At 47.2% G+C, this 23,975-nt stretch overlaps 1 protein-coding gene across 1 annotated transcript; it reads right to left on the bottom strand.

The window, feature by feature from the left end:
- Positions 1 to 730: 730 nt before the first annotated feature.
- LOC117417190 (uncharacterized) lies at positions 731 to 23,449 on the bottom strand. The gene is made up of 32 exons (XM_059034163.1): positions 22,638 to 23,449; positions 21,639 to 21,893; positions 19,829 to 20,467; positions 19,196 to 19,258; positions 18,768 to 18,897; positions 18,493 to 18,646; positions 18,133 to 18,261; positions 17,499 to 17,632; positions 16,771 to 16,893; positions 15,180 to 15,409; positions 14,418 to 14,503; positions 13,864 to 14,079; positions 12,936 to 13,158; positions 12,730 to 12,840; positions 12,239 to 12,396; positions 9,963 to 10,104; positions 9,577 to 9,669; positions 9,053 to 9,236; positions 8,358 to 8,461; positions 8,018 to 8,158; positions 7,415 to 7,569; positions 7,041 to 7,161; positions 6,345 to 6,461; positions 5,620 to 5,720; positions 4,852 to 5,064; positions 4,108 to 4,288; positions 3,512 to 3,694; positions 2,574 to 2,825; positions 2,354 to 2,422; positions 2,031 to 2,114; positions 1,585 to 1,725; positions 731 to 1,169 (listed from the first exon to the last, which is right to left on the bottom strand). Exons 2-32 carry the CDS (start codon positions 21,858 to 21,860, stop codon positions 867 to 869), a joined length of 5,202 nt encoding a protein of 1,733 aa, XP_058890146.1. The 5' UTR covers positions 21,861 to 21,893; positions 22,638 to 23,449; the 3' UTR covers positions 731 to 866.
- Positions 23,450 to 23,975: the final 526 nt, after the last annotated feature.

Here is a 23,975-nt window from a genome sequence, read left to right as displayed (position 1 = left end):
TGTAACCTAGAACAGCAGCTGATTTGGAAGCTATCCCAGACTCTGTTCCTGGCTCCAGTGTCTTGCACTGTGGTAGACTGAGTGGCTTTACAACAGGGTGGCGGTGCAGATGTCTCCTCCAGTGTCCAAAATGCAAACTGAGTTTCTTCCAAGCCTGATCTGAAGACTATGGAAATTGGTTAACAGGCAAGCATATATGCATTCAGGGACTGGCAATAAACCACAGCATGTTGCCTTCCTAGGGTGAAAGCAAGTGTAGATAAGCTGGCAGGAAAATAAGTTAGTTAACTCCTTCATTGCAAGAAAAATTGATATTGAGAAACTGATATTAGTACTGCAATTCTGGGTGAATTGTGGTGTTTGCATTCATACAGCGATTTATGGTTTTAAGTGGTTCTTGAATGAAGAAGTGTGTTTTATAGTTGGCATGAACATGTACTCTCCATACCTCACTTAATTTTTGGCTTTTAACAAAGCAGTTGACGTAAATGATTTGATCCTAATACACTACAAGTAGCTCATCAGGACCACTACATCTGTTGTAATGCATATCATATTGCTATCTGCATAGACGTATTTGTGTTACACCCCGAAACATAACACTCCAGAAAAAGTAAATCTAGATATATATATTTATATATACCTCAGTAAGCTTGTAGTCCCTACTGCCCATTATGTGGAAGCAAAAACAAACACGCATGTGTTGGATTAATTAAAAAATAAAATAAAAAAAATGTAATCTGACTTTATTTAAGAGTATAATATAAAAACACTAGGCATTTGTCAAGAGATCTACATTGACAGTTTATAAAAAATAAAAGCTTTAATTTTGGTGCCCCCCCCTCCCCATGAGAATAAGTTTGGGGTCACAGTGAGCTGGGGACCCTAGCTCTAAGCAGTTCGGGGGGAGGGGGTGCTGATGGGGGTTTAGGGGGGTGTTGCTGAGCTGATTCTGATCTGGGGATCCTCAGCGATGGTGTTTGGAGAATGTGGGGGGCTGCATTGCTCGGCTGTGCTGTGTTTGTGGGGTTGGGTTTGAGGTCTGCTGTCCTGGGGTGTGGAGCCGGCAGGGGGGGCAGGGCAGCTGTTTCAACCCCATCCTTACTCAGCTCCATCAGGGCCGGTCCTGTGCTGTTCTCAGCTGTGTTCCTCAGGGTCTGGTAAACCAGCTGCAAGAGGAACAGAGGAACAGATTACACTGGATTGTGTTTTCAGCTGAAAAGGTCACTTCCAATCACAACACAAACATCCATATACTAATATAACAAAGCAAAATGTGACCCTCATGGTACAGCATCGTGGGCAGTGTGCTTTTATCTTTCTTACTAGTCAAATTAAGACTTATGGATGTAGCAAGTGGAGGGTCTGTAGGGTTGTGTTAATTACAACAGGAGTAATATCTGAGCAACCAAAAATGTTTTTTCTAGTCCTGAGGATAATTTAAAAAAAGTGGCCACAAATTCATAATGAATTTGAGTGGAACACCACAGGGATACTAGGTAATGCATTGGAATTCTTTGGAATTTGCGTCCTTGTTTGAAAGTGTAACCGATTTGTTTCTCATGCGAGGTAGAGCTCGCTCACCTGTCTGAACCTGTTTGCCAGCTGTCCAGGGAACTCGTCCCGTGATTTCCCGGCTGGGATGAGCTGGGACAGTCCCGCCCCACCGTGCTCCACACTGTACGAGTCTCTCTGATCCGGGGGCAGGTAGCACTGGTCAGTCTCCTGTACGGGAGGAATCGGAACCCGAGACACAAGTAAAAACTGGAATCTGCTGGATTTGGAAAAGGCTGCAGACACGCCCACTGATCAACTAAGAATGAGCTGTACTCATGTGAGACACGCTTGTGCGAGGCACTTTTGCACGAGTGCCGCATGTGCATACAAGTGATTGTTTTGTGCAACACACTTGGAAATGGATTTTAATGTAGTTACGGTATCTTCAGCAATTGGTGTAGCATGTGAAAATGCCAGCCTATTCCATTAGCATCCATATACACTAGAGGACAGTGGGGCTTGAGCCACGCTACCTTCTCACTGAGGCCCTCCAGCTCTTCATCTCTCCTGCCGTCCGCAATCCGTACGAACACGGATGCGCCTTTCAGACGCTGGACCTGGGCAGCGTGAACAAGCGTTTTTTATACGTTAGAAACAGTGGTAGTATTTCATTCCTTCGTTAACTTATTTGGCAATTCTTTTTTCTTACCAGTCAGCAAGGAACTAGACCCTCCTTAACTTCACGCAGTCATTCCAGACAATGTAGAAATTGTTGCCTGCTTCAGTTATTTTATTCCAGTTTTACACAACGATACAGACAACAAAGACCCCACAGTAAAAAGCCTGTCAAACCCACCTTGTTCTTTTGCACCAGATCCCCGAGGACACTCTGGCACTCCCCCTGCGACAGGGCAGCTAGGGCAGCCTGAGAAATTGAACAGAACGAGCTGAAATACCCGACACACATACATCTCCTGATGACATTATTTAGCTACCATTCATAGTGTCGGAGCTACAAAGATGCTAATTTACTCTGCTGCTTGCACTGGTCTTTCCTTAAAGAGCAGTAATCCTACCTGCGAGGGCGCTCCCTGGTACAGGGGAAGCTGGTAGACTCCAGTGTGGCAGTACCCTCTGGAGAAGACTGGGAGGGCAGTCCAGGCCTGGGCGCCCAAGCTGTAGGTCAACACCTCCCTCTCGCTCTCCTCCCGCTTCTCCTTCTTGTCGCGCTTGTCTTTCCTGGGGGCGTCCTGGCCCGAGTGTACAGAGACCGCGTAGAGATGCACAACCACAGCCAGGAACTTATCATGGATCCTTTTGGGAAAAGACTGGGGAGCAGACAGGGTCATGTGAGAGGAAGAGGATTGAACATAATCTGATTCACATGCATGGAAAAACAAACACATTGCTAGTAATGTGGTTTCCCTTATGAAAGTTTACCATAGTAAAAGCATAGCGAAGTGTAACAAAGCATATTGAATGCACAGGTAAGCATTGTAAAGGCCAGCGAGGTATGGATATTGATGAACATGGCAAGCCAGGGTAAACTATGGTACATGCTTAGTGGGTTAGGGGTAGGGGTAGTCATGGTATAGTTATAGGGGTGGTTGTGTTTCTCCTGTGTCCCGCTCTGTATATCCAAGCTGTGATTTACATGTGGTTTATAATTCACTAAGGCTGTTCCCATATTGCAGTCATTATTCAGATTCATGTGGCGGCTCAGGTATGGTTTACATTTTGATAATGAATCCAGACTTTTCCTTAAACAAAAAAAAAAAAAAAAAAAATTGATTTGGGACCAAGTCTTTCCAGTGGGTAGTCCTTGAAGACGTTTTAAACCAGGGGAAAAGCCATGTGATTAAAATCTGACTATTTACGTGATTCAGCAGAACTTTGAACCAAAAAAAAATAAAATAATATCTGCATGAAAGTGCGTTTAATTGGGATGAATCTGTTAACATTACTGAATACAATGAACGCCAAGTGGGAAGTCATCTGAAAGTATGTCTGCTACCTTAAATCCATCTAGCCACACGGGGGCGCTCTGGCTGCTGTTGAAATCGAGCTTCTCCACAAAGGCTGGCCGGTCGTATCTGACCCGGGACGCCCCGTGGTAGAACGCAGCGGGAGGACTGAAGGAACAGAGAGCCAGCGTGAAGGCTGGCCACGGCAGGTTCTTAGCGCGGTCCACAGACACCTACAAAATACAGAGCAGTGACACAGATACAACACAGACACAGTGTGAAAACACAGACATACCAGTGTTTCATTAACCACCTAAATCATCTTTAAATATAGTGACACAGACACAACACAGACACAGTGTGAAAACACAGACACACCAGTGTTTCATTAAACACCTAAATCATCTTTAAATATAGTGACACAGACACAACACAGACACAGTGTGAAAACACAGACACACCAGTGTTTCATTAAACACCTAAATCATCTTTAAATATAGTGACACAGACACAACACAGACACAGTGTGAAAACACAGACACACCAGTGTTTCATTAAACACCTAAATCATCTTTAAATATCATTTAATCATTCTAAATTTCCGCACTATTGAGTGTTTTACAGAGTGTTGGCTGGACATTCCCACCTTCACTCCGTAGCTGGTAAGGTAGCGAGAGACGTGGTCCAGGTCGAAGGGCTTGGGCTTGCTGTCCATCATGTGGTTCAGCTTGTCTTTGATCCACTCTGAGATCTCCAGGTCCGACCCCAGCTCCTGGGCTCGACTCCCCGCTATCAGGTCCAGGATCTCTCGAACCAGAACCACGGACCTGCAGAGAAGAACACACTGGATCAGACACTGCATACATGGAGAGAACTCCCACTCATCCACACGTCTGAATGGGCTCGTAAGAACAGAAGAACATTCACAAACCAGAGGTCCGGTTCCTAGAAGCTCATTGTTCCCATAACTTTGTCAACGCTGGTCTTTAAGGATCCCAATGATTCAGCAATGTGTCTCGGTAAACCATTCCGTACTCTCACCACTCTATGTCTTGAACGTACATTTCAGATCATTAAGATCCTATTTTTCTTACTATGCCTCATTTCAGTCAGGATACCTCTCCCCATTCGCTTCCTGCGTTAAGGGGAACAGGACCCCACCTGACCCCACATACTTTCCTAAGTGCAGAACGGGATGTAAATGTACGGCCATAGTATCTTCCTTGTGATGCACAAAGTGAACTATAGTGTTTCAGCAATGAAGAAAACAAAAATGGGGTTCACAAAGTGACAATAAACAACACGCTCATTAGGTACTGGAGACAATGTCGCTGTGCTGATGAGAGGGGCGTTAGGAAGATGTTTGTTGAAGGCTCGGGTCATCGCCCACCTGTTGATCATGGCGCTGTGGAGGCAGGCCTCCCCCTGGCTGGGCTTGGCTGTGTCGGAGTAGTAAACCCCGTCGGAGTAGCGGGGTCTCGGCTGGAACAGCCCCAGTCTCTCCCAGTCCGCCTCGGGGACCGCGCTCCTCAGCAGGGCTCGGTGGTTCTTATCAACTGGAGCTTTCACCAGCCTCACCAGCAGAGAGGCGCAGGGCACACCCCTGCACAGAGGAAGGCAGTGCATGTGAGAGCAATCAACCCATATACAAGCAATCAACTCATATACAACAACCCATATACAAGCAAATCAACCATATACAATAACCCATACACAAGCAAATCAACCATATACAACAACCCATACACAAGCAAATCAACCATATACAACAACCCATATACAAGCAAATCAACCATATACAACAACCCATATACACCAACCCATATACAACAACCCATATACAAGCAATCAACTCATATACAACAACCCATATACAAGCAATCAACCATATACAACAACCCATATACAAGCAAATCAACCATATACAACAACCCATACACAAGCAAATCAACCATATACAACAACCCATATAAAAGCAAATCACCCATATACACCAACCCATATACAACAACCCATATACAAGCAAATCAACCATATACAACAACCCATATACAAGCAAATCAACCATATACAAGACAGGCAGACAGACACACCGCACTGGGAGTAATGCCAGCACACTGTTCCTCATGTGCAGTACGCTTCCTACCCAAACCCTCACCTCCCTCCCCCTGCTGCGAGACAGCTGGCTGATAAAGGCTTGTCAGGGTCTGGCCCACGGTGGTACAGTCTGAGCTGATGGGCCCCTTCATTCAACGAGATCTGAGAAAGAAAATGAAAGGGATTTTTGTTTGGGGGACTTTTAATTGTTGGAATGAAGAATCCTATCTATGATGCAGTCCCTTATAAAAGTTTTCCATAGTAAAAACATAGCAAAGTGTAATAAAGCAAAGTGAAACCATGGTACAGCACAGCGAGGTGTGGTAAAGCACATTAATAAACATGGCAAGCCAGGGTAAGTTATGGAACATGCATTGTGTATAACCATGGGAAAATCATGGGGGGAAACCTGTAAAAATACAGTGCAAATTTACAGAGGTGCATTTTTATAAGGGGTGGTCCTCAGAGCTGTGCCTGCGATGCCAGCTGACATGATCTTCCTTTGGAAGAGTGGGGTAACGGTTCAAGCATCTAGTGCCCCGGCACAGCAGGCAAAGTGTTTACCATGGATAATGCCAGAAGGAGCAGCCTTAGGCCAATCAGTGCATCTTCAACATAGCGGCAGAGATGGAACTAAGACAGTTTGATCCATTCCTGGTTTTACTATGAGTTTAATCAGACACACCTGAGCTTGTTACCTATACATTGCTCGGATCAAAACCTGGACTGCTGTGCAATAGGAGTCTTGTTTCCCTCCCTGCAGACTCAGCCTGGTGGTTCTGTTACCTGCACTGCTGTCGTGTCCACGCTGGGCTGGCTTTCACTGCCTGACTCCACGAAGAGGCTGAGGGCAGCCCAGCCAATCAGCACCAGCTTCAAACTGAAGCGGTCCACAGCGTACACCTGGGTGAACAAACACACCGGGAGGTTGAAGGAGGAGAGCCACTCCTCGTCTCCTCACATCCTCATCTCCATTACAGACATACACAGACAAGGGGCGTGCTGATCATCCGAATTGCCTTTGAGAAGTATTTCAATAACTCCATTCATCAGTGTGAGGAGTTCAAAACACAAACAGCTGTCTTTCATTCTCCTCTTAAGGTACCCAGCGGCTGTTCAAACGGTTTCTTCTTAAAATACATTTAAGAGCAACTCGAGTATCACGAGGAGGAAACTGACAATTTGGATGACTGGATCCAACCTGGATTTAAACCCTGTTTTGTGCACCTCATTGCAAAAATAAGAAAGTTAGCATCATTTTATTCGTGGGACACATGTGCCCCTTGTACCCTAAAGAGTTAAGAGGTGCTTTTGGGCAAGGCTCTCTTGTTTGTAGCTATTGAAGATCTTACAGCAATATTTAGATGACCCTAACCCTTACCCCTCCCACAACACAGTCTCCCACAGCTCATGGAGGAGATGCTTTGCCACAGCAGATCTGAACTGTATTAACATGTTTAATAAAAGGCAGCTCCCTCGTACCTTCAGCAAGAGAGTGGCTGACGGGGGCATTGTGGGATTGCGGACCTCCACGTGGTGGTTATAGAACGGTTCGAAGATGTTGCTGTTCAGGTCGATTCCAGTGGAGATGTCGGGACCGATTCTGTTAATAAACGAGAAGATGCTGAGAACGGGAAGAGGGTGGGCAAGCCACATCTTCTCTAGCCTCCACCATCAGATAGCAAAGAACAGCCGTGGTGTCTGAGCAAAACAAAACGGATCACATGCTGACCAGGCGACCGATCACTCAAGCAATCAAAGAGCATGCTCCACTGTAACCGTGAGACAAGAGGGCCTGAAAAGATCACATCGTGTGCATTTGTCTCTCTGGTTTGCGGCCCCTCCTCGATACTCACTGGTTGTAGTTCCTGTTGAAGATGCGTCCGGTGACCCTGCTGAGCGTCACAGAGTCCGGGAGGAAGCGAGCCCCGTCAATGTAGAGCTCAATCCCGTCCCCAGAGACGAAGGGCTGGGAGGGAGCGCGCTCTCGCTGCCGGTAAATGAACGCCGTCTAAAGAGAGCAGAGGAATGATTAGAGTCTGTCTGAGCCACAACTGTTTGAGCACCACCAGGCCAATACCGCACTGGCTCCTTAAGCTTACCTAGAAAGCGCTGTAGAGCTGGAGCCAGAACACCAACAGCAAAAACAATTCCCTTTTCTATAGGGCCTTTCATCACAAGGACCCCAAAGCGCTTCACACGCACACACACCCATACAAAAATGAACAATTAAACCATTAAATTACAGAACAAAACACAAATTAAAAGAGATTAAAAAAAATGTAAAATTTGAAAAACTAAGATAAAAAGCTAGTTTGTAGAACAAACTGTTAAAGCGTCTAAATGTAATATTGTGTGTATTGTGTGTCTTGTGTGTCTGAAGAGTGTAGTCACCACTGGTCTGCGGTATTACGTGTTTAAGCTGTGTCCTCAGCCCCTATGACATTACAGCTGCTTACATTGGGCCACTCTTGGTAGACTCGCGTGTCGATCGGAGACTCTGGGGGGAAGGGGAACTCCGGTCTTGTTCCGCTGTACATGTGGAGACGCACCGACGCGGTCCCATACGGCTCAAAGGCCTCGACCAGCCGATCACCGGGCTGGAATCAGAGACAGACAGGAACCATGGTAACAACGGACCTGTAATTCCACTGCAATTACCCATGAGGCTGTACTTCTCAAGAGGTGGAATTACAAAGTACAGAAGTGCGTGGGAGTAGAAGTGCAGTATCTCTGTGATCACATCTATAAATCTGCATGTTTTTAAAAGCTCAGCGGATCCAGGATTAACTAACTTACCAGTGCATTGAGGCCGATGGCCGGGGGTGCTGGCACATGATACAGAGGGACAGAGTGCGTGCCGCTGTTCCACACCACCTCCGCACAGACTCTGGAGTGCTTATCTGCAAGGGAGATATGAAATACCGGCCATGCGGTATCCTCTGTACATTTAACACGTCGAAACAGACTATAAAACCTGCTTAAATAGCTCTGTGAATAGAGCCCAATGTTGCTGCTTGCCTTTCAGCGAATATATCGCCCTTAGCAGGATATGAATCCCAGGACACCAAGGATTGGAACACTAAGCCAAAGGAGCAGCCCAGCTAACCAGGGGTGCAGCGATACACTAATGTCCTGTGCAGGTCCTGATACAATACATATCATGATATGCAGGTCCTGATACGATATGCATCACGATACCTGTGATGTTCCTGATGAGCTACTTGTATGAAGCACAATAAGATGAAATGACTATTTTGTTAAAAAAATAAAAATAAACATGTAATGGACAGTATGTGTTCATACCAACTAGAAAACAAACCTATTCTTCACTCAGCACCACTTGGTGAACCACAATGAGCTCTGTAGTGCTTCTTTGTCATGCATCCCGATACAAACGATACCATGTAAAGAAAGTATCCCGATTGCTCGACACGCACAGTCATTCGTTACACCTCTAATGATCCATCAGCATTCAAAGCAAATTAACTCACGTGGGGCGGCTGGTCTGGTGAGCGCGAGGGTCCCCCAGGCGACGGCGCACTCCTCCCTGTCGCTCAGGCCCTTCAGGCTCCCGTCCCCGTCCCACGGAGCCGTGGCATTGCTGCCACCGGGCCAGTGATAGAAACGCACGATCAGGACCATGTCTGCCTGGGGCTCAACGCCACGGAATATCATCTGAGAACAAGCAGCGAAACGGTCACTGCCAGAGCGCCAGCAAACACCCAGGGGCACGTTCAGTAACGCGTCATTTATTCAGTATTTAACTGATACGAAATGAACCATCTGGGGGGGGGGCTGAGTTTAAGGCTAAGTTTGAACATCAATGCCTATAGACTTTGTGTCAACGGCTGGAGATGATATAAACACATCAGCCCTAAACTTTACACATTTTTTAAGAAACAGGAGAAAACTAATAGGGAGTCTGATACCTTGACACACAAAACTTGAGTTTTTTGCCTGCCATTTAAGCTAGCTGGCAGACTTTGATCTGCACTGGTGCCATGCTGATATTCACCTCCTGTTCTCCGAATATGAAGCAGCCCTTCTTGATGCTGGATTTCACTGCGGAGGTGCTGCACACCATGCCTGAGTGCTTGGTGAAGATAACCTGCAGGACGTGGCATCAGAAACAAGCACAATAGTTTAGTTTAGTTTATTCAGTTTGTGCCCGCAGGCAGGGCCAGCACAGGCACATCTCAATAGTGCAGCACTAACACAAAGAGAGACCTACATAGACCGTACTCAATACAATAACAATACAGCGATAACAATACAAACAACTACTAACATCTAAAAATATACATATGAACCGGAAGCAGGAAGTTCGGTGGTTCCAAGGTTGCTAAATAACTGTTAAATAAAGAGGGGCGGCACTCCATGCTACCCAAGCTCTGCTCTTACCCTCCCTGTTCGCTGGCTGTACCCAGTGAGTCTGAGGCTGCCGTCTCCACTGGGCGCGTCACTCACTCGGTCCACTATGAAGCCCACGCTCTTCTCATCAGGCTCTTCAGCAGCGCCAGTCTGGGCAGAGACTTCCGGAACACTGGAACAGAACACAGAGAGGTACAGTGGGCATGACTGTGCAGGAAGATTCCAGAACACTGGAACAGAACACAGAGAGGTACAGTACAGGAAGATTCCATAGTGCTCACATACTGAACACCCACAGATAACAAGAGGGTTTAGAGGTAATGCATTGAAAACCATTCTGAACATACAACATCGTGGTTATCATGCTGTATGAATTCTCATAATAAAGGGACAAGCCAAAACCATAGTACAGCTACTGCACACACAATACTGCTGTGTATTGTAGGCTGCAGTATGTGAGGTACAGGAAAACCACAGCCTGTAACTAAGATACAAATACATATACACTTACTATGCAGTGATCTGGCACTGTATGTTTATAATATAGCCTCCCAGGGTGTAACCATTGCAAGCCACAATTACATCACATACAGTAACTGGACTATTTGCATGCTTGTGCTGTACCTGGTCTGGCGTGACAGAGTTCAGGGTAATAGGATTGTTTACCTGAACCCACAGACGCTTCAAGGAGAGGCAGCCGTTGCACCACGTGGGACAATTTAATGAGGAACGCCACCACGTTCATAAAAACAATCATCAGAAGAATCAGGAAAAGAAAATAAAGACAGACCAATCGAAAAAGAATCCCATTATTCAAATACCTGCATCTCCTTTTAAACCCAAATTATTATTATTATTCTATTTGAAACCCAAGCAGGCAAAGGAGCAAGGAAAGTCACCCCTCCACTCAGATACAGCATGAAAATGATGGTGTGCGAGTACAAGCTCTTACTGATCTCACCAGGACCTGGGATAAGAAGCTGCTCTGAGGCAAAGCCGGGGAACACGTTAGTGTTTATTAACTACAGGCAGCCTTATTATCTTCCAGGTGTTGCACGACAGCTCTATATAACAAGGCTGTACACTCCTGTAGTTTACATTATGATACTAATGAAAACGCTTACTGGTAGTTATTAAGCTGAGGGAAGACAAAGCCACCTTTTCAGGAACAGTGGCTTGAAACCTGGTTCCAAGAGACCTAGTTGGTAGCACTTTTGCTGTATCAAAGCCCAAGTCTCCCCTGGTGTGCCATGCAGTGGTGTGAAACCCAGTCTCCTGAAAACAAGTCCCAAGCCGCGAAGTGTCATGGTGTTCCCTCAGCTTTAGAGTTACGGGACGGTGAGGGCTGTGTATAACAGCACCTGCAGCTTGCAGCCAGTTCATGCTTCTGCCAATATCCCCTCATGCTACACAGACACCTCACACAGGTTTGCACAGTGCCTGGAATCACTCATCAGTCTAATAAAAAGGGCGGGTACAGACAGTTTGATTGGAATAAACATGAACCCTTCCCCCCCTCGTTCTAACAGGCCGCAACTCCTGGGTCGCTCTGGAACTGACAACTAATGGTAGCAAAGCAGAGCATTCTGCAAAGAAATCTCCGGGCTTTATTTCTTATAAAGCATCTCTGATTGTTGCACTGGTCTGTACTGGTGGAAAGGGTGAATCATGCATGCTGGGAGGAGCCTCAGAGAATCACACAGAAGAGAGACATGACTAGTGAGTGAATCTGTGAGTCAGACACCACAATCAGCCCTGGAGGTGAGAAAGAGGAGATCAGAATTCAGCGGCTCGGAAACCCACCCCAAAAAAACATACACAGCACTTCTAAAACTGAATGCTTTTAGATTGAATTCCAGTTCTTTATTAAAATAAATATATACATGTGAATATATAATACGGCCATTTATGAACACACGTGACAAATGATTTGTATGAAGAGGTAAAACATTGTTATAAATAAATGAGATAAATGAGACCCCCCCCACCCACGGCCCCCTGGTGTACCCCAATATAAGCCCCTCCTTCCAACATGTTTGGACAGAAAGCCAGCCGCAGTGTGGTTGTGAGGGGGAGCTTTTTTTTGTGTGAAATGTACGTATCGCATTTATATGGGTGCATTCCTTCATTTAATATTAACCTAGTCCTTGTGTGAAAAGAAACAACAAAACTACCTTTTATTTTGAATCAGAAAAATAAAAGCTAGCCTGTCGCTTGTGTATAACAGCAGGGGTGTGGGTGGGGTGTGGGCGGGGTGTGGGCGGGGCGTGGGCAGGGCGTGGGCGGGCTCTGTCTCTCTTTCTCACCTCTGGTTGGCTCTGTGCTGGACAGGGCCTGGCTCCACAGGGGGAGGGTCGATTTGATCAATGTGAGAAGGGACAGAAAGGTAATGATTGGTTGAAGGGTGATAAGGGGTGAGGTGAAGGGGAGGGTTCTCGGCATGGGCGACGGTGCGTGCAGACACCTGTGAACAAAATAGAGCGTCAGCTAAAGACAACAGACCACAAGTAACAAGACTTATAGCATTGTCTACATGGCACTGAATAAATGCATTATCTAACCTCAAAGATCTTTCCACTTGCCACACATGTGGTGTTCGAATGCTGTCCTGTCATAATGACTCTTCCTTTTTTCATGCAGCATCTAAATTTACAAAATGTTCACACAATGCTGTTTGGATAATACCAATAAGACAAAACAGGGGCTGACTCCATCCACAGCAGCAATGCTGCACAGCCACATTCAAGTGTGGGGTTGCCGCTGCATTACGGTATCTGCATGTTGTGAGTCCACGTACCATGGAGGGGTATTTGTAGGCGAGCGCGTTGCCAGGATCCATGTTAGCTAGCGACTGCATGTCCGCATCTCGCGCATTCACCACCCGCAGGTACAGTTCAGTGCCCCCCGTCTGTGACAGAGAAACACACACACACACAGAGATCTATCGGGCAGGCAGCATGCTGGAATTGAAATCACATACCACTTTCCCAGGCCGGCTCATACCTGCGGCACTCCGTTCAGCTGCCCGGTGGTCAGCGATGGCCTGACCGGTAGGACGCGGATAGGGATCTTCCAGAAGCCACTGATCACCTGGTTGTGATGGTCGAAGATGTCTATTTTAGTCCAGCCCCGGGTCACCAGCCTCTGGATCTCCTGCCCATAGGTGTCGAACCCGCCTGAAGCCTGCAGTTCAACCACCAGGGAGATAGAGGGCGATGGACGCACTCTGCAGGGGACAGGATAGCAAATGAATGGGGAATGTGCAGCTTCCTAAACCAGGTAGGGCTGAATCAGGTTATACTGGCTACTCGCTGTACCCTTGAGCAAGGTACTTTACCTAGATTGCTCCAGTAAAAACCCAACTGTATAAATGGGTAATTGTATGTAAAAATAATGTGATATCTTCTAACAATTGTAAGTTACCCTGGATAAGGGCGTCTGCTAAGAAATAAATAATAATAATAATGGGTCCACAAATATACACATTTTACAACAGATAAAAATGAACTTTTTCATTCCTAAAATGGGTAAGACTAAAAGACTAAAAAGCTGGCTAAACAATACTAAAGAAATAATTTTAATTTTTTACCAGATCAAACTACAATATTGCTGCATACTTTTTAACATTTTTAAATGTACTTGCTTATGCCTACCAATTCCCCTTGCAGCCTCCTTATGTAACAGGGTGGAGGCAGAGTGCAAACCAGCGAACCTGCACACTGTAACAGCAGTGCGTCACACAACGCTGCCCGTTACACTGATATGAGATCAAAAGAGCAGTATAGTGGATCTCAATTAGTGCATTTATACTTACAACTCGGACTTGAGCTGGCTTAGAGTAGATCAGATTAAAAGACTGTTGTTGGAGCCACCCTCCACACTTACACACAGACCGAAGACGTCAGGTTACCCGCCCTGACCTCCATCTCACCTGGGGACGGGCTGTTTAACAGACAGCACAGCCAGGTTTCCGGGGTACCCCTCCGTGACGTACTGCAGGGCCCCCCCGACCTCGCAGTGCACCCCTGGCAGTGGTGTGGGCCGGCCCATCTCTTGCCCGCTGTTATACAAACCGGCCACCAAGCGCACCATGCGCAGCGAGGGCTCCAGACCCAGCAGGAAGTCGTAAAATATCACAAACCCGGCGCTGCAATGAAAGAAGAGGAATGAACGAACGAGCAAGAGCCGTTGAGTTGCAGACTTAGACTGCAGTCTGGAAAGCTGCTTTTATTGTGGCTGGGGTAGCGTGATGCAGAGCCTGGGATTGTTTCCTATAGGAGAGAGGAGGTGCCTCTGTCCACCAAATCTTTATTGCAGTGAGTGATGCTAAGAATGGGGTGGGGGGACACCAGCAGGGTTAATACAGAGTAAAGTCTCTAGTTCAGCAGTGGTCTGTAGCTGTAAAAGGATGCTTACTGGAACGAGGTGAATGGTAAAATCCCCACTGCTGACTGTTCAGAAACCAGATCAGGAGAAATAACTTACGCCGGGTCGTATGGGGAAGGGCCCAGCGCATCTGGAGGATCCAGCACATGCTTCCCCATCAAGGGAGTCTGGGGCTTTGTGTGACCCTGTGAAACACAGAGGGGTTGTTACAGACAGAGAGAGCCAAGCTGACCGCCCTGAGACTCAACACAGCTCAGGCGATCATGACTGAATTACAGTATGGAGGGGTTGTTACAGACAGAGAGAACCAAGCTGACCGCCCTGAGACTCAACACAGCTCAGGCAATCATGACTGAATTACAGTATGGAAGGGTCGTTACAGACAGAGAGAACCAAGCTGACCGCCCTGAGACTCAACACAGCTCAGGCGATCATGACTGAATTACAGTATGGAGGGGTCGTTACAGACAGAGAGAGACAAGCTGACCGCCTTGAGACTCAACACAGCTCAGGCGATCATGACTGAATTACAGTATGGAAGGGTCGTTACAGACAGAGAGAGCCAAGCTGACCGCCCTGAGACTCAACACAGCTCAGGCGATCATGACTGAATTACAGTATGGCAGTAAAGGAAGGAAACAAAGTTCAGTAATTAAGCATTTAGCTTGGTCAGGGAATCACAGAGAATCACAGATTACATACCAGCCAACCCTAGAAATATAAATGCAACTTCTTTCTTAAAGTCTTAACTGTGGGGAGGTTTGCTATTAACTCTATTCAGTTCCTTTAAGTAATCCTATTGAGTGTTTAATAGTTCTGGATGTTAAACAGGGGGAGGGGGGGTGCTAGCTTTGGCCTCACCATGGCGCCGGGTCGGAAGGCTGGCTGGTGCATCCCCGGGGCGGGAGGGTAGAGGGGGGGTGGGGGAGGGAGAGCGGGTGGGGGTGGGAGAAGGGGTGGGGGTGTTCTCCTTCCTCGGGGGGCTCTCGTCCTCTCTGCATTCTGCTTCAGGATCTCAATCTCAGCCTGCAGCCCAGCCATCTGCTGCATGTGCTCCATCTGCATCTCCTGCAGGCCCGAGTCCGCGAGCTCTGGAAGAGCAAAGCAGGCAGGGTGGGGGGTGGGGTTAGAGAGGGCTCTCTGTTTATTAATAACAACACTGACGCTCCATGGGGAGAAGTACTGTACGTTAACCCAACAGAACAGGAAAGACAAAGACTTCTTGTCCAAAAGTTTGTCTGATTTAGCCTCACTGCAGCATTGTAAAGATTGATTTCAGTGTTCAGAAGATACGTATGCTGGTGTTTCTGCAGTGGCAGGGGAATTAAGGCTGTATTTCAATTGTGAGACGGTCGCTGAGATTAGCTGCCTTTGAATTCTTAAGCTTTTTTAACGAAATTTGTATTGTATTGTATTGTATTGCGTTTTGACAACATTAAGGCAATTCTCTCCCACCCTGTCTGACTCACTGCCTCTGTATCAAAAGCTAATGTTCTGCTAGAGCTCTCGTTCAAGCCCTTGCCTGCTCCCAAATTAAAACAATGCAGCATTTGCACTTGACATTACAGTACACAGCATCCAAAATGAATTTCAACAAGCATCGCATCTGTAATGACTGCACATGGCTTAGAGAAGTGATTTGAAGACGGTTCCTCTAAGGCTAGGCTGCTCTATTGGGTGAGCCAGGCACAGGCTCTCTGGTACTCCATTTATTATCGTAACTCCCTTTAGGAGGCTCCTAACTGCACAAGTAAGATAAACGAAGAGGCGAAACAGCTGCTTTCAAACAATCGCTTTATTAAATACAGAAGCAATGCGAGTTATAATTTGTTGAAATCATTTTTAACATCATGATGTGTCAGTTATGCATGCTTGTAAACTATTCCATTAGGGTTGCCTTGTACAGTACAATAATATATAAACAGCTCAGTGGCAATAAGCTGAATCTGGGAAGACAGCGACATGATCATAGTGCATCAAAACACCCAATTCAAAAAGCCTGCAGTGCTTGACAATTGTACCAGACCTCAAAATATGCAGTACACTGTAGACTGTAAAACAACATATGTGATGTATAATGTTGGTAATATTAACAATGGAAATTCTCATGCAGTAAGTGTAAACTGTTACTTTAAGAGCTCATAAAGTAAACAGAGACTGCAGTAAACTTAGGGATCCTCCACATTTAAATATGATTCCAAACATCACTCAGATGAAAGCACACCGATAAAACAGACTGCTTGAGGAGGAAGTAACAATGGATAATGGATGGGATTCACCATGGTGAGTACAGAATACAGCACAGCAATGCTAACAGAGACAAGCGTTTGCACTAGAATCTTTCAATGGGATGGCATAGCAGTGTTCGCTTGCTGCTCAGTGTGTTAGAGCAGGGGGTGTGTGTCCCGGGACCCTGCCTTGGCTCTCCCTGGTTTAAGCAGTAAAGCCCTACCCTCTTCCCCCTTGCGCTTCTCCCTGTGCAGCTGCAGTTTCAGGATCTCGTCCTCCAGACGCTGGTTCTCCATCTCCACAGTCAGTAGCTCCGTGTCCAGAGCCCGGTGACTGGCCTCCGGTCCTGGGGAGAGGAGGGGAGGCACAGACCAGGGTTACACTGAGAGACACATTTCCACACTCAGTAATTAATAGATTAAAAAAAGAAATAATAATAACTACTTCTAGTTTTCACAAATTCATAGTATATAAAAGTAATTTCAAGTACTGTATGGTAATTTTAAATCATCAGAAATGACTTGCTTTAGTAATGTTTACTTAATTCAGTAATTCCGGAGTTTTAAGCAATTTAGAAATGTTTGTTAATTTAGTAAAAAGAAAATAAAGTCAAATAAAAGTAATTCCCTTTAACTCTATGTAATTCTTAGTAAGTAATTATTATTTTGTTTAAATAAAAATGATTACCAAGTACTTTTGACTGTGTCAGCAACATATGAAGCTGAAACAATAGGGTTTTACACGAGTCAGGAGTGTAAAGGAATGATAAGCAATTATAAAGCAATAGAAAAAATATGCTAGATTTCTTTAGTCAGGTGCTCTACTGATTTTACGACTCGGTGTTTGTGTTCTGGATGAAAGGGGCACAGAGACACAGACTGCACTGATTTTATGACTCAGGGTTTGTGTTCCAGATGAAAGGGGCACACAGACGCTGACTGCAGCACACACTTCTCTTCTTGTTCCGGGGCTCTGGTTTCTCGCGGGGTCTCTCCAGGGTGTGCGCCTCCACCTGCAGGTCATGCATCTGGGCTAGGATCACAGGCTCTGTCCCTCCACTCTGGAGGTAAGCCAGCCGCAGGGCACTGCAATGCAACACACAGGGGTCAGGGTCAGGGCAGCACTCTGCACAGCTCCTGATCACACACACAGGGGTCAGGGTCAGGGGCCACTCTGCACAGCTCCTGATCACACACACAGGGGTCAGGGTCAGGGCAGCACTCTGCACAGCTCCTGATCACACACACAGGTGTCAGGGGCCACTCTGCACAGCTCCTGATCACACACACAGGGGCAGGGGCCACTCTGCACAGCTCCTGATCAAACACACAGGGGTCAGGGGCCACTCTGCACAGCTCCTGATCACACACACAGGGGTCAGGGGCCACTCTGCACAGCCCCTGATCACACACACAGAGGCAGGGGCCACTCTGCACAGCTCATGATCACACACACAGGGGTCAGGGGCCACTCTGCACAGCCCCTGATCACACACACACAGGGGCAGGGGCCACTCTGCACAGCTCCTGATCACACACACAGGGGCAGGGCAGCACTCTACAGAGCTCTGAACACACACACGTACCGGATCTCGGACGAGAGGGTGCCGCTCCCGCTGGTGAAGGGGATCGTGTTGAAGGAGACTCTCAGGTCCTTCTTCTCCCCGGGGAGGGCAGTGTTGGCCAGGCCGCTGGTGACAGGCTCTGCTTTGCTCCTGCAGAAGAGAAGCAGTGATTGCTGGAATTGGTACTGATCATCCTTGTCCCCTTACCCCATCTCACAAGCACATATTCCCCCTCTCACTCTCTACCTCTCTCTGTCCCTCTCTCCCTGCCCCCTCTCCCTCTCCCTCTCCCTCTCCCTCTCCATGCCCCCCTCTCCCTCTATCCCTGCCCCATCTCCAGCTTCCCCTGTGCCCCTCCCTCCCTCCCTCCCCCACACTCACGCTGCCTCTGCCTGCATGCTCTCTATCTGCTCACGGAGCTCGTCCAGGGCCAGCTGGTTCCTCTGCTCCTGAGCTCTCATCTCCAGCAGCATGGTCTCGATGTGTCCCGTCGCAGTGTCCTGCGTGGCCAGCTCCGACAGCCTCCACCGGATCTCTGCAGCAGCAACACCCATCATAGAACCAACACAGAGTGAAGAACAAAAACAACATCATAGATGCAGACACTTCCCCCTATCAGCGAGTCACCATTCCCAGTCTCCCAGGTATCCCAGTACCGTCTCTCTTTTGCTCCAGGTCCCTGTTCCATGCCTGGATCTCTGCCAGGTGTCTCCCGTGGGTCTCCGCTATCTCCCGGACTCGCTCCTTGTGCTCCCACTCTCTGTGCAGACGAGGACTCGTCTCCACCTGGAAATAAGGGAAACCATTGAGGAGGAGCAGCTCAGGGGTCTGGAGGTGAAGACTGGACTGTGTAGTTACAGCTAGACTGACTCTATGACCCAGCGATAAAGCAGACTGGTCTAGTGGTGAAACCTGAGGACTGAGGAAATGTACCCTGGAGCTTAGAGCTGAGGACTGGCTGGCACACTGGCCTGGGGATTAGAGCTGACGACTGGCCAGCACACTGGCCTGGGGATTAGAGCTGAATGCTAAGAGTTAGGGGTGGCCTAGTGGGCAGAGCTGAGGGTCTGGGGTTAATGCTTACCTCTGGAACCCAGGCTGGGAAGGTAGGCATGCTTTCCTGGATCGACATTCTAAGCTTGTGAAACTGAAAAGCAATGAAATTGAGATGAAGTTATCAGACTGCTCTTGCTATGTGTGTGTGTGTCGTTGTGTTTCCCGGGGCACAGCAGATCCTGGATCAGTATGAAGTGATTGCTGCTGATAGGAGGCTAGTGAGGCGGCACTCACAGGGGATCAATATAACCCTTCAGCTCAGGCCTGTCTCTAATACTACAGTGTGTCAGGAATGTAGATGGAAACCTTAGTTAGCCAGTGATGGTCCAGATATTCTGTTTCCAGTTTATAGATATAAACGGCAGTGAACAGTGTAGCACCTCAGTTAAAGTTATCATACAAACATGATATAAATGTTGTGGGTGTCCTCTCTTTTGCAGGGGGCCCCAGGGAAAGCAGCACACTGTCATCCATTCAGCGAACAAACCTAGAAACCCGAGTGTGCTGTATATAGATACCATGTGCAGGACTGGACTCTGCTGGTAACCCCTGCCCCTGGTACCTCGTCAGTGAACTTCCTCAGAGCCAGGCTGTCTGAGACATTGGTCCCCTCCAGCCCGTACCCCCTCCCTGCACCCCGCTCCCCCCCTGCCCCTGGTACCTCGTCAGTGAGCTTCCTCAGAGCCAGGCTGTCTGAGACATTGGTCCCCTCCAGCCCGTACCCACTCCCTGCACCCCGCTCACCCCCTGCCCCTGGTACCTCGTCAGTGAGCTTCCTCAGAGCCAGGCTGTCTGAGACGCCGGTCCCCTCCAGCCCGTACCCCCTTCCTGCACCCCGCTCACCCCCTGCCCCTGGTACCTCGTCAGTGAACTTCCTCAGAGCCAGGCTGTCTGAGACATTGGTCCCCTCCAGCCCGTACCCACTCCCTGCACCCCGCTCACCCCCTGCCCCTGGTACCTCGTCAGTGAGCTTCCTCAGAGCCAGGCTGTCTGAGACATTGGTCCCCTCCAGCCCGTACCCACTCCCTGCACCCCGCTCACCCCCTGCCCCTGGTACCTCGTCAGTGAGCTTCCTCAGAGCCAGGCTGTCTGAGACATTGGTCCCCTCCAGCCCGTACCCACTCCCTGCACCCCGCTCACCCCCTGCCCCTGGTACCTCGTCAGTGAGCTTCCTCAGAGCCAGGCTGTCTGAGACATTGGTCCCCTCCAGCCCGTACCCCCTTCCTGCACCCCGCTCTCTCTCGCTGGCCTGCTCTTCACTAGGGCTGTGTCTCTGCAGATGGTTCTTCTGCTCTCTCAGCTGAAAAGGAAATCAGTTCAACAGGTGGGAGCAGCATCGTGTTTGTTTAGTTATCTATCTCTCTCTCTCTATCCATCTATTTGTCTATCTATCTATCTATCTATCTATCTATCTATCTATCTATCTGTCTGTCTGTCTGTCTGTCTGTCTGTCTGTCTGTCTGTCTGTCTGTCTGTCTGTCTGTCTAGCTATCTGATTGTCTGTCTGTCTGTCTGTCTGTCTGTCTGTCTACGTTTCTGTCTGTCTTGAATCTAGATTGCTCCAGTAAAAACCCAACTGTATAAATGGGTAATTGTATGTAAAAAATAATGTGATATCTTGTAATAATTGGATAAGGGCGTCTGCTAAGAAATAAATAATAATGCTAAGAGTCAGGGTGGTGGTTACTATTGTTTACTCACAAAACAAACGGCAGCCCGCAATCACTGTCCTAGCAACACTCACACACAGCACCTCGTACACTCTGCATGGGACAGCTATCTGTTTACACATACAGCACCTTGTACACTCTGCATGGGACAGCTATCTGTTTACACATACAGCACCTTGTACACTCTGCATGGGACAGCTATCTGTTTACACATACAGCACCTTGTACACTCTGCATGGGACAGCTATCTGTTTACACACACAGCACCTTGTACACTCTGCATGGGACAGCTATCTGTTTACACACACAGCACCTCGTACACTCTGCATGGGACAGCTATCTGTTTACACACACAGCATCCCGTACACTCAGCACGCTCTGCCTGGTACAGCTATCTGTTTACACACACAGCACCTCGTTCAATGGGTTGTGATTACTGCAGTTACCTAGGAGAAGCGAGCTCACCTGATACCTGCCTTCATACGCAAACTGCACTGTATGTGGGCCCTTGTATATAGAAGTGAATACTTTAATTGAAGAGTATTGAATTGCTCCCTATTGAATCCCTTAAAGGTCACTGCTCAGGTAGTGAGGAGAGAGTCATTTGACAACATTATTAACACTTTACTGTTTGACATATTCTGCATACAACTCCTTTATTATATTCCAGGGGCTGGTTGCATACAACACCTGAAGTATTACACTTAAGGATACATTTCCCCTCATCCAGGGTGCTGACTCCTAAACGTGTGAAGCTGGTTTCTGCAGCGTGACTAGGTACTACTGTAAGGACACAATTACCATAATGAAATCCGGCGTGTGGGTCCTCTTGGGTCCCCCTCCTCTCCAGGAGCTGCTGTGTCCACCGCCCTGGTCCCAGGACTCTGTGAACCTCTGGTTCAGGGCGAAGGGGTCCCCGATCTCGCTGCCGATGCAGAAGTTCTCCTTGTGTTTATCCAGCAGGCTTCTAGAAAGGAACGTCATGTTGCAGTTCCGGCAACGGAACCCCCCCAATTCCGTCATTCAAACTTTATCCTATTGTGTGCTCCTGTGGATCTGCAAGGCAACATTGTGGCCACGATGAGTCCTATCTGTTTGCAATCATGCTGCTGGCTCTCACTTCTAAAGGCACTAGCCTGTGTGAAATGTAGTTATGACAAGAGCAGCTCCTGGACTGGACTCCTGGACACTCATAACACTGTCATCATTTCAGAATTTGAGGCTGTGCATATGCGGATCTTGGCAGAATTACTTTGTAAATGTCAAGTAACTTTCTGTGTGACACAGTGATCCTTGAAGCAAAACCAGGACTTGTATATTCAGTGATGCCACCGGCATGCCATTGCCCGTAATAACAGAAGCACAGGTGTGTAAATTCTGAGGAACAGGAGATGAAATCAGTGTGCTTACACTGCTGATGAAGGACAGAATACTGAAACTCAACTTTAACCACACAAGGAAAGTTTAAATATTTTGTTTGAACTTTTCGCGTGTTGCCTAATGTTATGAGATAAGATACGAAAAAAAAGAAAATCTTCACTTTGTTTTTTTTTGTTTTTTTAAATACACCTACAAGACAATACAAATAACAACAGCACAGAATAATGTTGTGCAAACCGCGGGTGGCAAATTAAACTAACCAGCTGCTAAATCCTACATTTTATTATATTCTATGATGCGCTACACATGCCAAATGGTTAACTGAAAAAAAAAAAAAAAAACGCCACTCGTATTACCGGTAACACACGCACACGCAGCTCTTTATACTAGAAATGATTACTAGAAGATGAATTACTTTACCTTGTTATTTTTCACCGTTTATGTAGGCTACTGCACTTCACAGAGTTGCTTTACAGTTACACAGTATTACAGCATATTCCACAACAGGTCTGGCTGTCATGGGAACGACCTGCTTCACTCGCTCCCGGGATGTTTGCGTTGAGGGGCTGGGCGAGCAGTCAGCTCTGTGCAATCTAACACGGACCGCGGTGTTGCTTCCCAAAGTTAAACAAACAATAAACAAACAATCTCTCTCACAGTTTCTACACGCATATCACGGCATTGCAGCTGGTTCGTACCGGTTCAGATAACTTGCTGAGGAGGAGCTGGTTAAACAGATCCACGAAATTTAAACAGATCCACGTTTTCTACACTCCGTAATGAATCAGTTTGCTGCAAACCAGTCTGTATATACCTGCTGCTGAGTGCGCAGGAAGAAGACAGCAAGTACTGCATTGTGGTAATTCCTCTAACATGTAGCTGAACTGAAATGCTAAAATCTGTCACAGTGCATCGCTGCAGAAACGTATGCAGATTTGCGTTCTGCTAGTTCTGTTTCTTCAACACAATGTGCAGCGAGCATACCTGTTTTAAACCATTTTGCTACTCCCATGTGACTGCCATTCTTTTTTTCAGGCACTGCTAAAAGGAAGCTAAACTCAACATTAAATCAAAGAATAGGCACATGAAAATGGAAAACTTTACGTAATCCAACACCATTCAATAAACGTACCCCACTGTGACACCGATTGTGGCACAGGTGCGAAAGAACTCCGTGCAAGACTGACCCCTGCAGCGTGCATGAAGTAATGCATGCGTAGGTAAATACACCACGTCACACACAGACCTGTATACTACAATAGAGTCGAGCGCTTTAATACAGTGGTTATGACCTGGGTGTTTTAGAGCGCAGGTGGAAGGGTCCTCCTGTGCGCCGGTGTGAGCCTCACCTGGCGATCTCTCCAGAATCTAGTAGGAACCGCCGGACTACTCTAGAATGCAAGTTAGCAATGGTCTTGCATTCTACAGGTGCAGCAGTGATTATATGTCAATTAATATACATGTAGATTTTATTTTAATGCATTCTTTTTTTTCAGGGCTTGGGTTCATTATAAAACTCTTTGCATGAAGGAATATTCTGCTCTTCAGGCTATACCCATTCAGGTGCATCTCCAAGGTTGTGTGTGGGTAACTTTCTGATGAGGAGATTGCAACCTTATGACCATTGACATGGACCTCAAGCTTAACATTTAGCAAAACTCAAAACAATAGCAATAATAATAATAATAATAATATTGAAAGAAAAGGACATCAAATGTGCAGAAGGTGGTCTTCTGTAGATGAATGCCAGTAGGGTTG

This window comes from Acipenser ruthenus, chromosome 12 (genome assembly GCF_902713425.1).
Source record: "Acipenser ruthenus chromosome 12, fAciRut3.2 maternal haplotype, whole genome shotgun sequence".
Classification (NCBI taxonomy): Eukaryota; Metazoa; Chordata; class Actinopteri; order Acipenseriformes; family Acipenseridae; genus Acipenser; species Acipenser ruthenus.
The sequence above is the reverse complement of the archived record's forward strand: the minus strand, read 5'-3'. Positions and strand labels throughout refer to the sequence as shown.

Bases quoted from the DNA above. Each gene is read 5' to 3' on its own strand.
- LOC117417190 (XM_059034163.1), bottom strand. From the start codon at position 21,860: ATGACGGAATTGGGGGGGTTCCGTTGCCGGAACTGCAACATGACGTTC. The intron at 20,468-21,638 runs GTAATTGTGTCC...TTTCCTTTTCAG, and splicing joins ACACGCCGGATTTCATTATG to CTGAGAGAGCAGAAGAACCA. The intron at 2,115-2,353 runs GTGGGTTTGACA...CACGCTGCCCAG, and splicing joins ATCTGGTGCAAAAGAACAAG to GTCCAGCGTCTGAAAGGCGC.